Raw genomic sequence first — 16,037 nt, forward strand, 5'->3', positions numbered from 1 at the left:
ATTTATAACCAATCACAGGACTTGTGGTGTTCACTTCTCTATCAAAAGTTGTGTGCACCTCGAACTTTGACCCAGCCGGAAGTTATTTGGTTTAGTACTACCTTTAACGACAGCAAAGTTAAAGAATATTGATTTAATAATCATCAGACCCCATACAACCGTAAATAAAATGTGTTGAGTGCGTCGTTAAATAAAACATATCCTATCCTTCCTTCCATCTGCTGTTGGATGTCTAACATTTGGTAATTTTGACATATAATCTTAGAGAGGAATCGGGTGCATGTGCAGGGGGAGGGTATTGGAGGTCGAAACCCTTACTTGCCCAAGCTTAAAAAAAATTGAAATGTATTTTCTGGGGGAGCATGGCCCCATATAAACTTCGCTCAACACAGTCTATAACCCCAACCCCGCTGAAATCCCTGCACACGCGCCTTGGAAATCCGCTACATTTTTTTTTTAGCAAGGGATCGTTTATATGTACCATCCCACAGACAGGATATCACATACCATGGTCTTTTATATACCCGCCGATGGGGATCGATCCTAGACTGACCGCGCATTTCCAAAAACCACCTTTTTAAGTCTAAGTAATGAATAAAAATAACATATAGTCTTGAAAAATGTTACGTAAATCGAACACAGTACCCTCTTCCTCTACCCTTAGAGCGTTACGTAATTAGTAACACTCCCTTACATGTAACGCGTATGCCAACAGCTGGCCACTGTTAAAATTTCAAGCCAAATCCACCACCCACCGACCCTTGGAAAGGCGTTGTACCATACCTCTATGGATATAATTATGTTTTGGAGATATGAGACGACCCCCTCAATCAAGGCAGTTAAATTTGTTCAAAAATTGCGAAATCTCACGTTATCTCTTGTTGGGGAATTCCACACTTGTGATAAGCCAATGAAAACCGAGATTGGTAGGAGCCCGTCAAAAGTGTCCCACTTTCGAAATACTGACTTTGTCTTTGACCTGGATACGCCAGCGTAGTGAAACCAATGCGGAGTGCGGCGTCATATATGCACCAAACGTAATTGGATTTCCTGTTCTATATGCTTAAATGATAAAAATATTCCGGATACTGCTGCTTTAAAGGCCATGCTATATGCTTTCCTGTGGAAAAGTGCATAATTATATAAAAGATCCCTTGCTGTATTTTTGTTAGCGGGTTTCCTCTGATGACTACGTGTCAGAATTACCACATATTTGGCATCCAATAGCTGATGATTAATTAATCAATGTGCTCTAATGGTGTCTTTAACCCCCCCCCCCCCCGCCAAAAAAACAAAAAAAACTACAAAAAAACCCCCACCTTGTATCTAACCAGACTGATCTCGTCAATGCATTAAAGCATGTTTTATTTTATAAAATAAATAATTTGTAATGTAAAATTTGTAATGTGTGTGTGTCATATATATATATATATATATATATATATATATATATATATATATATATATATATATATCTTGTGAGCCACCATCTCTATTATGTCAAGAACACGAACAACGAACAACATTAACACAACTTTACTTTACAGACAAACATTTAACAAGTGACCAGCTGATCCACACGATACAGGAAACACGAGAACCACGAGACATGCGCGCGCACATAACACGATACGAATCATACCGAAGTACAACGAATGTTCACAACACCGAACAATGACGAATGTTCACGGACAATGACGAGTGTTCTTCGTAGATTGACAATAGATCTATATATATATATATATATATATATATATATATATATATATATATATATATATATATTGCAGTTGAGCAGTCGCCTAACCCGGTCCGCGGAGTGTGTGTGTGTGTACATACATACATACATATACATATACATATACATATATATATATTTATCATATAATATCTTACATTTTCAGTGCAATCAAAGTATGTGATATTTTTCAGATCACATACTTTAAGAATTTGATAACTTTGCAAATTAGATGTAAATTAGTCGAGGTCTCGGCACTAGGTTTTATGACATTTAAGCAAACGTACTTGGATGACACTCCATGATTGACGTATGCATTCATAGTCGTCAAATAAAAACATTTCAATGGTTATTTGACACTGAAAGCTGCCCAGCGTTCAGAAAACAAAAAACGTTAGGCATAACTTTATTTTGATGTAAGGATATCCAAAATGACGTCATTGGAGTTTGACGTCATTTCCATTCAAAAATACATCGCGCCAGATATTCTTACGTCATTTGAATATCTAGTAATAGCGGACTGGAATTAAAGTTGCGTGTACAGTTTACAAAAACACGTTGTATTAAGACAGAGGCTCGCATAATACAATTTTTATTCCTAATATATGATATTGACGATACCGAAAAACACTCTGGTAATAACCTCTCTCTCTCTCTCTCTCTCTCTCTCTCTCTCTCTCTCTCTCTCTCTCTCTACAGATATATATATATATATATATATATATATATATATATATATATATATATATATATATATTGCAGTTTAGCAGTCGCCTAACCAGGCTGGTACGTATTGGTATGGTTCGCGGTACGACGGCCGCATAAATAGTCTCGCCCGATATTTTAGAATTTGTATGCTCCAAAATAGTGTGATTGGTCGATATTTAAATTATAATGTACAAACGAAGTGTCACCTGGACACGGGAGTCCACGCAATGCTGGTAGACCAGTAGAGCTAATTATAATCAGATTGGGGGCACACTAGACTGATTATAATTCAAATGTTTACCCTTTTCAAGATAAATGGACGAAAACCGATGGGGAGTACTGGGAACACCGTCTGTTTACAGAAGAGATGACAGACTACGCAACAACAGACGTCAGAGTCCTCATTCCGGAGTTGTACGAAGAAATGAAACGGTATAGACTACAGATATTAGCCCGAGTACTCTGACTGTAAGACAGCTAGACGGACATTTGTACATAAATACGCTCTCATTACAGTCAGAGACCGTGGTATGTGCTATCCTGACTGTGGGATGGTGCATAGGCCTATAAAAGATTACTTGTTACTAATGATAAAATGTAGCGGGTTTCCTCTCTAACACTGATAAAATTACCAAGTATCTGACATCCAATAGCCGATGATTAATGACTCAATGTGCTCTAGTGGTGTCGTTACACACAACAAACTTCTTTTTTTGGTGATTGTCGAGCACTTGTGATCTATCTGTCCGATTAAGACTTAAAATTTATTAAAATCGGAATGGTGTCACATCTCAGTGTCATCTACGTCACGACATTTCTTGAACTTCCATTTATTTTCTTTCCTATATTATTTAACCTAATACTGTCAATCCCAGTATATTTATATTACTTTGTAAAACTAATATTCACATTTTTTTTGATATCTTAGACATAACTGAACGGTGTTCAGGCTCTCGAACTGTAGCGGTCTGTCAAATGTCAGACTTTCACCGTAATCAGATGTAGACAATCGCTCTATCAAGATACTTTTAAATCTTATTAGTACGCGAAATTGTGTGAAGTTAAACAAGTGCAGTCCCCACTGAACACCGTTATCTTTCAATTATATTAGTTTCAACAGTTTATAATTATTAAGCAAAAATATCTGTTGTAGTCCAGAGGATATGTGCAAAAAAAGAAAAAGAAAAAAAGAAAAAAAAAGAGAGACCGAATCGTGATAAAAGCATGAGTCTTGGCACACACATACTAGACATCATAGAGAGCATTTTAAAAGATTGAAGGCATTCTCAATATGGCCTGTGGCGACCGTAGCGGCCATTTTCCAAGATGGCTGCTTCGGCAATAAACCAATATCATTACCTATGTAAGTTAGCCCTCAGAAAGTATTTTGGACCATTTAAAAGTAACAAATGTCATTAAAATGTATTTGCTGGGTTACACAAATGATGTATAACCTGATATTTGATGATATGTGTGACATTTAGAGGTAACATGAGTAACCAGTTATTCCCTATATATCAAATATCAAACTTTGCGTTGACCAGCTTGACTTCCTGCCAATGTCGCTTTGTAAACACAGTGATCACGTGCTTTGTACACAGTCACGGATGAATGGAGAAAAACTTTATTAATATATATTCATAGATAATAATGAAGTGTTACGTATCTGTGACGACGAAGCGACAAATAATTATGTGTTAAGTATCTGTGACGACGAAGCGACAAATAATTAAGTGTTACGTATCTGTGACGACGAAGCGACACTGTCGCCACAGATATATAGTGTAGACATTCAAATAGTAATAGTAATGTTTACATTGCAGACGTATTGAGCTGAAGGGTTTAACATCACTCCTGAAAGAACGAACTGAAGATGATCTGAGATACCGATGGGACGATAAGGTGCATGACATCCAGGAAGCCAGACGGATTGAAGTCAGTACCGCGATTCTACACCAGATGGAAACCGAATACAAACAACCTTTGGACCTAAGTGACATGGAAAACGAAGACCACAAAGCGGTTATTAAACGAATGGGGATGTCAGAAGCGAAAGAGTACAACCGGATTATCCAGGACATGAAAAGTAATCAGATAAAGCACGACATAGAAGCTCTAAAGGCGGAAGTGGCCGAAAAGGGCGTCTCGTATGTCCCTATAAATGCAGATTTGCGCATCTTGAGAGACGGAACAGAACATGTTGACAGTCGGGTCCACAAAATCTGCGAAACAGTACTTGGGAAAATTGACGCCATTCTGCAAAAAGATATGGCAATAAAGTACAACCTCCAAACGCCACCGAAGCATATATCAGAACTGGAAAAACGATTCCTGCGTAGATTGAGACCAAAGGGAGAACACGACAGCACCTTTTCACCCGTCATTCTCAGGCTGTTTTGGCTTTGTGCAGAAGAACGTTTGGACGAGCGAATAAAGAAGTTTCACGAAAACCCGTCCGCTGTGGAGATAAACAGCGGAGAGCACGGGAAGTACAAGTTTTACTTGAGCAGTCCTAATGTCCCCAGGCGTCTAAAACAGAAAGCAACTAGCTTCCTTCATGAATTGGAACGAGCAGGTAAAGTTCAGAGGCCTCAACCCAGAAGACGCCAACGATATCATAATTCTGGTTATGGCTATTATTAACCCTTCACAGACTGGAATCCAGAGACGCCAATGATATGATTATGTTTATTATTAACCCTTCACAGACCGCAACCCAGAGACGCCAATGATATGATTATGGTTAATATTAACCCTTCACAGACCGCAACCCAGAGACGCTATGATTATGGTTATTATTAACTCTTCACAGACCGCAACCCAGAGACGCCAATGATATGATTATGGTTAATATTAACCCTTCACAGACCGCAACCCAGAGACGCTATGATTATGGTTATTATTAACTCTTCACAGACCGGAACCCAGAGACGCCAATGATATGATTATGGTTATTATTAACCCTTCACAGACCGCAACCCAGAGACGCCAATGATATGATTATGGTTATTATTAACCCTTCACAGACCGCAACCCAGAGACGCCAATGGTATGATTATGGTTATTATTAACCCTTCACAGACCCTTCACAGACCGCAACCCAGAGACGTCAATGATATGATCATAGTTATGATTAACCCTTCACAGATCGCAACCCAGAGACGCCAATGCTATGATTATGGTTATTATTAACCCTTCACAGACCGCAACCCAGAGACGTCAATGATATGATTATGGTTATTATTAACCCTTCACAGACCGCAACCCAGAGACGCCAATGGTATGATTATGGTTATTATTAACCCTTCACAGACTGGAACCCAGAGACGTCAATGATATGATCATAGTTATGATTAACCCTTCACAGATCGCAACCCAGAGACGCCAATGATATGATTATGGTTATTATTAACCCTTCACAGACCGCAACCCAGAGACGCCAATGATATGATTATGGTTATTATTAACCCTTCACAGACCGCAACCCAGAGACGCCAATGATATGATTATGGTTATTATTAACCCTTCACAGACCGCAACCCAGAGACGCCAATGATATGATTATGTTTATTATTAACCCTTCACAGACCGCAACCCAGAGACGCCAATGATATGATTATGGTTATTATTAACCCTTCACAGACCGCAACCCAGAGACGCCAATGATATGATTATGGTTATTATTAACCCTTCACAGACCGCAACCCAGAGACGTCAATGGTATGATTATGGTTATTATTAACCCTTCACAGACTGGAACCCAGAGACGTCAATGATATGATCATAGTTATGATTAACCCTTCACAGATCGCAACCCAGAGACGCCAATGCTATGATTATGGTTATTGTTAACCCTTCACAGACCGCAACCCAGAGACGTCAATGATATGATTATGGTTATTATTGACCCTTCACAGACCGGAACCCAGAGACAACAATGGTATGATTATGATTAACCCTTCACAGACCGGAACCCAGAGACGCCAATGATATTATTATGGTTATTATTAACCCTTCACAGACTGGAACCCAGAGACGCCAATGATATTATTATGGTTATTATTAACCCTTCACAGACCGGAACCCAGAGACGCCAATGATATTATTATGGTTATTATTAACCCTTCACAGACTGGAACCCAGAGACGCCAATGATATGATTATGGTTATGATTAACCCTTCACAGACCGGAACCCAGAGACGCCAATGATATTATTATGGTTATTATTAACCCTTCACAGACCGCAACCCAGAGACGCGAACTATATCATAATCATGATTATGGTTATTATTAACCCTTTTTTATCGTTTGCTAATAGACTTTATTCATGAAAGTGATTTATATTGTATATTATATTCAACTTTGTTTTAATGCAATTAAATATACTCAACAAATTTAGATTTGTACAGCATGTTTTGTTAAACATCGTGAAACATGCTCCCCCCCCAAAAAAAAAAAAAAACACCCCAAACAAACAACAACCCCAAACCCTAACAACAATACCCAACCCCACCTTCTGTTGTAAGGTATCAACATTGCAGTATGTTTTTAAATTTAATGATTTAAACAATTTGGAGCAAACAAAATGACAAGTATCGGTATGCTAGTCTTAGTCTATCAGCTGTCACGACGAAGTTGGCCAATCGACGGTTGCGTTGTAATTTCCCCAACTCCCGACTTAGAAGGGTGCGCTCAGATTAACAACTAATCGGTCGTAGGAGTTGTATACGACGAGAATCGAGTTGTGAGAGCGCTCAGACAAGCAACTGGACAGTCGTAGAAGTCGTGAGATAAAAAAAAGTTGGCAAACTTTGTCGTGGCAGTTGGTAGTCTGAATGTAACTGGCTGGACATTTCGGTAGTTTTCATAAACGCACGAAAACGCCACTGACTGGAAGGTTTCTGCGTGTATGACTAGTCAGATTTTACTAAAACGATGTTTAGCAGTCATCTGTGATCAAAATGTTCCGAAATATTATGGCAAAGAATTACCAGAAATCTAGTGGCCCTTAATTAATTTTGTACAAGTATATTATGTGAACTGTTGTTTTGTTTATTATGCATTATTTCCTGTCCTGGACGGAGGAGCCGGCAAGAGCCGACACCTGTACCCATGACAGGCGTGTGCTACAACAGCTTTTTCTGAATGCGCACCTTAAATTCTATTACCTGACCTGACCATCATGCACTAGACTGGTCACAAGACCGATTCCATTTCCCGTTGCAACCAGTAATCGGTCTCGGTGGTGTCGTGGCTAAGCCATCGAACATAAGGCTGGTAGGTTCAGGGTTCGCAGCCCTTCATCGGCTCGCACCCAGAGCGAGTTTTAACGACTCGGCGGATAGGTGTAAGGCCACTACACCGTCTTCTCTCTTACTAACCACTTAACTCGCTGTCCTGGACATACAGCCCAGATAGCTGACGTGCGACCTTGAACCTTAATTGGATATAAGCATGAAAATAAGTTGAAATGAAATGCAACCAGTAGTACACAATTGGTATTTACAACCGTTGCTGTCCTGTCTGTGTCCTCGCAAGCCGTGGTACCATTCCGTGCACTATACGGACCTCGGCTTGTGAAGATATCCTGTCTGTGGAAAAGAGCATTTAAAACTATCTTGCTTCTATACAACTGGAAAAGAGTAGTGCATGAATTGGACGCAGCGGATTTTCTCTATCAATATCTGTGTTATCCTTAACCACATGTCCGACGCCATATAACCGTAATTAAGTATCTTGGTTCTATACAACTCTGGAAAAGAGTAGCCCATGAAGTGGCCGCAGCGACTTTCCTCTCTCAATATCTGTGTGGTCCTTAACCATATGTCCGACGCCATATAACCGAAAACAAAATGTGTTGAGGTCTTCGTTAAATAAAACATTAGCTTCCTTTCTATACAACTGGAGTAAATGAATGAATTAATGAATGTTTAATGACACCCCAGCACAAAAATACACATCGGCTATTTGGTGTCATAAAAGGTAAGTATACCAATTAAGGTTCAAACACGCTGTCATGGGCAAACCCCTCAGCTATCTGGGCTGTCTATCCAGGACAGTAGATTAGTGGTTAATGAGAGAGAAGAGGGTGTAGTGGCCCTACCCACTGAGCCCTTAATAACTCGCTCTGGGTTGGAACCGGTACCGGGCTGCGAACCCTGTACCTGCCAGCTTGTAGTCCGATGGCTTAACCACTGCGCCACCGAGGCAGGTCGTGCACTATAAGCACCTTAGCTTGCGAAGATGTGTTGAATGGAAACATCATTTAAAACTATCTTGCTTCTATACAACTGGAAAAGAGTAGTCCATGAAGTGGCCGCAGCGGGTTTCCTCTCTCAATATCTGTATGATCCTTAACTTTATGTCCGACGCCATATAACCTTAGCTTCCTTTCTCTACAACTGCAGTAAATGAATGTATGAATGAATGTTTAACGACACCCCAGCCCAAAAATAGACATCGGCTATTCAGTGTCAGAAAAGGTAAGTATATTGAAATATTATTTATTCAATTATATAAAACCAGTGTAAAAAAGCTGTGGAAAAAGGTATTACACAATACAAATATTAAGGTAATATAAATCAGTGTTTTAAAAACTTTAAAATTAATTCTGGGTGGAATTAAACAAATTCAAAAACATTTCTGTTGCTAAAGAAAATCGTTTCTCGTCGGCGTACTCAACACATTTTATTTTAGGCTATATGGCGTCAGACATAATATGGGTAAGGACCACACAGATATTGACAAAGGAAACCCGCTGTAGCCACTTCATGGACTACTCTTTTCGATTAGCAGCAAGGGATCTTTTATATGCACCATCCCACAGACAGGACAGTACATGCCACGGCCCTTGATACACCAGTCGTGGTGAACTGGCTGGAACGAGAAATAGCCCAATGGGCCCACCGACGGGGATCGATCCTAGACCGACCGCTCATCAAGCGAACGCTTTACCACTGGGCTACGTCCCGCCCCAGTCAGCTTCAGATGATTTATACTCCACCAAAATGTGGCGCACAGTCGATTCTTACCGAGGAGGTGGGTCCTTCTTTAAAATAAATGAATGCGTGAAATATGCCTGGCCGATGCGGGCACCGCACAAAATGAATAAATGTTTAACGACACTCCATTTCAACTTATTTTCGTGCTTATATCCAATTAAGGTTCAAGCACGCTGTCCTGGGCACATACCTCAGCTATCTGAGTTGTCTGTCCAGTACAATGGGTTAGTTGTTTAGTGAGAGAGAAGAGTTTGTAGTGCCTTACACCTACCCAATGAGCCCTTACGAACTGACTCTTTGTTGGAGCAGGTCCCGGGCTGCGACCCCTGTACCTACCAGACTGTAGTCCGATGGCTTAACCACTGCGCCACCGAGGCCGGTACGACACTCCAGCACAAAGTGCACTCTACTGGTCTCGTTAAACAAAAACGTTTAACTTTTCAACGACAGCTTATCACATTTTAAACTACGGCTAATTGTGTATGAGATATGGATATTTCAACACTTTTAAAGAATAACAGAGGAAACCTACTGCCGTCTCATAAATTATTCTTACAGGCTAGCAGCAAATCAACTTTAATTATACGCACCGCCTTAAGAGGCCCCCCTTTCTCAATGTGAGCCACATTTTGGTGGACTGTAATTTAGTTTTACATAATTATATGGTGTAAATAATCATATTTATGTACTTACCTTTGTTTGACACGGAACAACCGATGTGCATTTTTGTGCTGGGGAGTCATTAAGCATTCATTAATTCCTGGCCCAAAGCTTCGGGACGTAGTTTCATTTGGAGAGGGTGGGAGGGGGATTACGTAGCCCAGTGGTAAAGCGCTCACCGTATGCGCACTCGGTGTAGGATCGATCCCGTTCAGTGGCCCATTTCTCGTTCCTGCCAATGCACCACGACTGGTATATCAAAGGCCGTGTTATGTACTATCATGTCTGTAGGATGGTGCATATACAATAATCCTTACTACTAATGGAAGAAATTTACGGGTTTCCTCTCTAAAACTATGTCAGAATTACCAAATGCTTGATATCCAATAGCCGGTGTCGTTAAACAAAAACTTTAGTTTCATTTGGAGGGGCGGGGTGTGAAGTAGTGTTAGTATAGATAGTACTAAACCAAATAACGTCCGGCTGGGTCAAAGTTTGAGGTGCACCCAGCTTTTGATAGAGAAGTGAACACCACAAGTCCTGTGATTGGTGATAAATGTGAGTGTGTTGGTTGTAACAAAAATAATTTCATCTGGGCTAAAAATGTATGCAATTTTATTTCATCTGGTACCACAGTATCAAGTATCTGGTTCACTTTAAGTGTTAGGGGTGGTAGCATTTATATCCCTGGCGTTTATGTCGATTGATACGCTGCAGGTAGGAGTTTTAGCGCCATATACGTTACTATTGTCGTCTATGGGATTTGATTTGGTAGTATACACCCTATAGAGTGATCCTAATGGCAGTCGTTAGTGGGTGTTTCCCTATTAGCTCAGTTGTTAAGAGCGCTGGACTTTCATACTGAGGGTCTTTGGTTCGAATCTTCTAAGTGAAGACTGATTTATCTGTTTCATGTCATACCATACAACTAAAGGTAAATACATATATAGGTCACAGAAGTTATTTATTTATTCGTGTGGATTTACTGGGTTGAAATTTAACATGAAAACCATGGTCGCAAGCAAGGCCAGTTGAAAACAAAGTCTTTCTGGCCCTCTAATTATCACATGGAATTTAACTGCACAGCCAAAATCAAAATTAGAATGTTCTTTATTGAATAATAACCATGTGCTCACCGGATATAGTCCGTTTGCTTCAAAAGAAAACCGATGGATTGGGATGTAACTTAATAATGAGTAAAGTTAAGATTCACATAAAACATATTCTTCAACCAATACCAACTCAAATAGCATTTATTGAAAAAAAAAGAAATCAAGTATACATAAACTGTTTCTTTACAAATTACCATTAAATTATACAGAAGATATCTAATTTTTAATACAGGGGTGAAGACAAAATCCTAGAAAGCCAAGGCATGCAGCTTATCTTGCATTGTCTCTGAAGTAAAAAAAAACACCTAACCGTAAAAATAATACAAAGAGAATAAAGGTAGAACTGCACGTGCTGTAGTATATACACTAGTCTGGGGTGGCAGTCATCTTTGTGGTAATGCAAGAGAGATGAACTAAACATTCTGGATATGCAATAACAGGGTACAATCTCCGTATCTTTAATGCAGTCTTTACACGCATCAGTCAGTCAATCAATGAGCGGTCGTAACATTGCAGTAGTGGGTACACATGGAGGCCATACGCGCTACTGAACCTCTGATTTTATCAGACGATCCTGCTTGTGAATGACCATTTTGACTGCTTCAAGTTTTGACGAATGCTGTGGGCGCATCGAACTGATATTTGACTCAAAATCCATTCCTATTCTTTGTTTGGACGTCATACAATAAAAAAATACCTTATTTAACACGTTCTATCATATTTGCTGATTAGCCAAGATGAAACGGTTGTTTACCTGTGCAATATATGCATATAACGTTTGGCTCTTTATTTCTCTTGCAGTGAATGGAACAATGTCACATTATTTATTTACTCATTTTATTTATTTGCCCTTGTGGTGTCATTAAAAAGAAAAAAAACAAAAACCCAAACTTTGCCGTCTTCTCCTTGCCATTAACAGCCCCATACTTAGTTGCTCCTACAACCACCCGGCGGGACGTAGCCAAGTGGTAAACCCCAGACTTTGCCGTCTTCTCCTTGCCATTAACAGCCCCATACTTAGTTACTCCTACAACCACCCGGCGGGACGTAGCCAAGTGGTAAACCCCAGACTTTGCCGTCTTCTCCTTGCCATTAACAGCCCCATACTTAGTTGCTCCTACAACCACCCGGCGGGACGTAGCCAAGTGGTAAAACCCAGACTTTGCCGTCTTCTCCTTGCCATTAACAGCCCCACACTTAGTTGCTCCTACAACCACCCGGCGGGACGTAGCCAAGTGGTAAAACCCAGACTTTGCCGTCTTCTCCTTGCCATTAACAGCCCCATACTTAGTTGCTCCTACCACCACCCGGCGGGACGTAGCCAAGTGGTAAAACCCAGACTTTGCCGTCTTCTCCTTGCCATTAACAGCCCCATACTTAGTTGCTCCTACAACCACCCGGCGGGACGTAGCCAAGTGGTAAAACGCTCGCTTGATGAGCGGTCAGTCTAGCACCGATCCCCGTTGGTAGGCCCATTGGGTTATTTCTTGTTATAGCCAGTCAACCACGACAGGTATATCAAAGAATGTGGTATGTGTTATTCTGTTATGAAATGGTACATATAAAAGATCCCTGGCTACAATGGAAAATGTAGCGTGTTTTCTCTCTAAGACTATATGTCTGAATTACGAAATGTTTGACAACCAATAGAGCATGGTTAATAAATCAATGTGCTCTGGAGGTATCTTCCCAAATGTCTTCATTACAGCAAGTTTTTGATGGTTCTTGCTTCAACACCATCAGTATTTGGCTTCCGTCTGAAACTAGTAATCTTCAGATTGATTGAATGAATTAATGTTTAATGAAAAAATGAATTAATGAATGTTTAATGAATGAATTAATGAACGTTTAACGACACCCCAGCACACAAATACTCATCGGTTATTGGGTGTCACGAAAGGTATTTAAAGGATATTAAACGACCTTCGATTTCGTGTCATGTTTATGTCCCAGTAAAATAATTTTCAATTGTCACGAGCTTTAGCGAGTTTAATATCCTATTTATTACCCATTATCTGTTTTAATTTAAAATAACCAAAACAAATAAACGTTTACCTTTTATGGAAATAGACTATGCGAAATGAGTGCTTACCCGGGTATCGCCTGATTCGTTCACTACAAAATATAGTCCCAAATTAAAATGTGTAATTTTCGTGCATTTTGATTGAAAACAAACATTATGGAGAAAGAGTTTTAACACTTTATGACCACTTTACGTTTTTTGTCATTAAACATAGTACATATACGTTTTAACAAAATTAAGAAATTGCAGAACTTTGTAAATATGTGACAGTCTTTCACAATGTCAAAGATGTCTAATTTGTGCGTCATTGGAATTTGAACTTTTTTCTAAGAGAAATTACGCGAACATATGAAAAGTTGTGTAAAGAAATTAAATTAGAACTCTAAATATGGATTTAAAATACAGAATGAGGTTAATTTCCATCAGAATTTTCCGATTCATTTGATGTTATGATGCGACGATGTTTTGAACATAGTGAATGGTGGGGCTCATTCGATTGACGTCCGGTGTTGACACTGATGTTAAAAATGCCACCGTATATTGGTCATGCAAATAATGTACCCAATATATCACAGTTGGATGATTTAGTGGAACCAAACATTTGCTTGTGTGTTTGAAATTATGCAGATGTCGAAGCAACTGCATTTTACTCAGGTGTGGAAACGGGCAGGCGTGTAGGAGATTTCGATTTGCAAACAAGCATTTTGCCGATATTCTGGCATATGCCTTGGCCGATGCAACATTTTGTTTTGTGCCCTGACAACTGCATGATATGTGTGGGAGCACACTTGTTATCATTTAAAGTCTGAAGCATTGTTTTCCGTGCACTGTGAATCGTTTATGCCAGTTAAATTAGCAGCTTGTGTCATGGTTTTCGTGAAATTGCTCAGTTTGTTTCTGCCCACGGCTGACGTTTGAACCAGAATTCACCCTCTTTTGGAAAAGATCTGGTGTTGCTGGCAAAATAAAAGGGGGTGTTGTGGACCTGAGAAACTGGTTAGTCTTAAACGTTGATTCCTCAGTGTGAACATTGTCAGCGTACACTAACTGTGCATCACATTTTGGTGGAGTGTAATCATTTAAAGCCGACGAGAAATTATATATTTGTGAACAGAAATGTTTTGGAATCTTTTAAATTCCACCCTGAATTCATTTTAAAGTTTTTAAAACACTGATTTGTAATACCAAATTTTAAATTAGACTTACCTTAATATTTGTGTAGCATTGCATTTTTCACATAGCTCTTTACACCGTGTTTTTACATAATTGTATAAATAATATTTCCATATACATACCTTTATATGACACACAATAGCCGATGTGTATTTTTGTGCTGGGATGTCGTTAACATCCATTCATTCCTTTGATACTTTTTAAACAGTGGTATCGGACAGCTCAGATGGAATCGCCCAAATACAATGGGGTATTTTTCTGACATTTTTGGGGTTTGCGTCTGTACGTGTTTTGGTCTGACATTCATTGTTATCAGCGTTAGTTTTTAAAGGGACATTCCTGAGTTTGCTGCAATTTTTAAGATGCTATCGACTAACAGAGACTTTTTGACGACTGAAATTACATATCAAATATATTTTTCTGCATAAAATATAAATGGCTGTATATTAAACGTGTTTCTGATATTTGTACTAGGTTAAATTTCATTTTATTTCCTAAAAACTATCTTTTTCGTACGTACGAAATTATTTGAAGACAAAAAATCCAGTTTGGGCTTCTTACAAATATTAAGACTACCAGAAACACATTGAATATACACACACTGCTATTCTAAACCAGAATATATATATATATATATATATATATATATATATATATATATATATAATATATATATAATATGTAAGTTTAATTGTAGAAATATTTTATTAGTCGGAAACATCTTACAATGCAGCAAACTCAGGAATGTTCCTTTAAAGACGCGTTACTCCATGCCATCTGTCTGTGCGGGAGTACTGATCGTAGCCTAATCCAAAATAAAGTGTATTGTTCCACCATAGTGTTTTCAGTATTGTATTTGGGGTATTCTTAGTTTATCAACTTCGCTTGGAGATACTGGACGGAAATGTTTTATATAACGACGCACTCAACACATTTAATTACGGTTATATGGCGTCAGACATATGGTTAAGGACCACACAGATATATAGTGAGGAAACCCGCTGTCGCCACTTCATGGGCTACTCGTTTTGATTAGCAGCAAGGGATCTTTTATAACCACTTTCCCACATACAGGATAGTACATACCACGGCCTTTGATATACCAGTCGTGGTGCAGTGGCTGGAACGAGAAACAGCCCAATAGGCCCACCGACGGGGATCGATACCAAACAGACCGCGCATCAAGCGAGCGATTTACCACTGGGCTACATCCCGCCCAATTTGGAGTAAAAGGTTCAATGGGAATACAGAGGACAGAGATGAAACCTGTAATCCCTTCCGGTTGGACCGGTACAGAGGACTAAACACAACAACCATGTTTCTCAATTCCTTTATTGATAAACATTCACATCTACAACCATCGATTATTATTGTCAAGCTGATGCAATTACAAGTAATCTACTCTATAATATAATGTATCCTGAACACAAATGCAAAGTGATGATTTCCTATCATTTACCACAAGCGTGCGATAAAGTTGTTTTTATTTTATAATGTATTTTGAGCCAGTGACCTTAATACTAAATAAAAGTTTGTGCTGTCTTATTTTGTCTTGATATCCGTATTGCTGTTGCCGAGATTAAAGTCCTCTAGCAGATCAGAAAACCAGGGGAAATTAGTA

At 39.2% G+C, this 16,037-nt stretch overlaps 2 protein-coding genes across 2 annotated transcripts in view; both read left to right on the forward strand.

Annotated features, from left to right (window-relative positions):
- Window positions 1–6,843, forward strand: part of LOC121390786 (piRNA biogenesis protein EXD1-like) — a 29,543-nt gene extending 22,700 nt beyond the window's left edge. The window contains exons 5-6 of the mRNA XM_041522711.1: window positions 2,758–2,878; window positions 4,270–6,843. Coding sequence (XP_041378645.1) covers window positions 2,758–2,817 — 60 coding nt within the window. The 3' untranslated portion in view covers window positions 2,818–2,878; window positions 4,270–6,843. The remainder of the gene's footprint in view (window positions 1–2,757; window positions 2,879–4,269) is intronic.
- Window positions 3,773–5,842, forward strand: LOC121389775. The gene is made up of 3 exons (XM_041521423.1): window positions 3,773–3,828; window positions 4,270–5,021; window positions 5,814–5,842. The coding sequence occupies exons 1-3, from the start codon at window positions 3,773–3,775 to the stop codon at window positions 5,840–5,842; spliced, it is 837 nt and encodes a 278-aa protein (XP_041377357.1).
- Window positions 6,844–16,037: the final 9,194 nt, after the last annotated feature.

The sequence above is a fragment of the Gigantopelta aegis genome, chromosome 15, assembly GCF_016097555.1.
Source record: "Gigantopelta aegis isolate Gae_Host chromosome 15, Gae_host_genome, whole genome shotgun sequence".
Classification (NCBI taxonomy): Eukaryota; Metazoa; Mollusca; class Gastropoda; order Neomphalida; family Peltospiridae; genus Gigantopelta; species Gigantopelta aegis.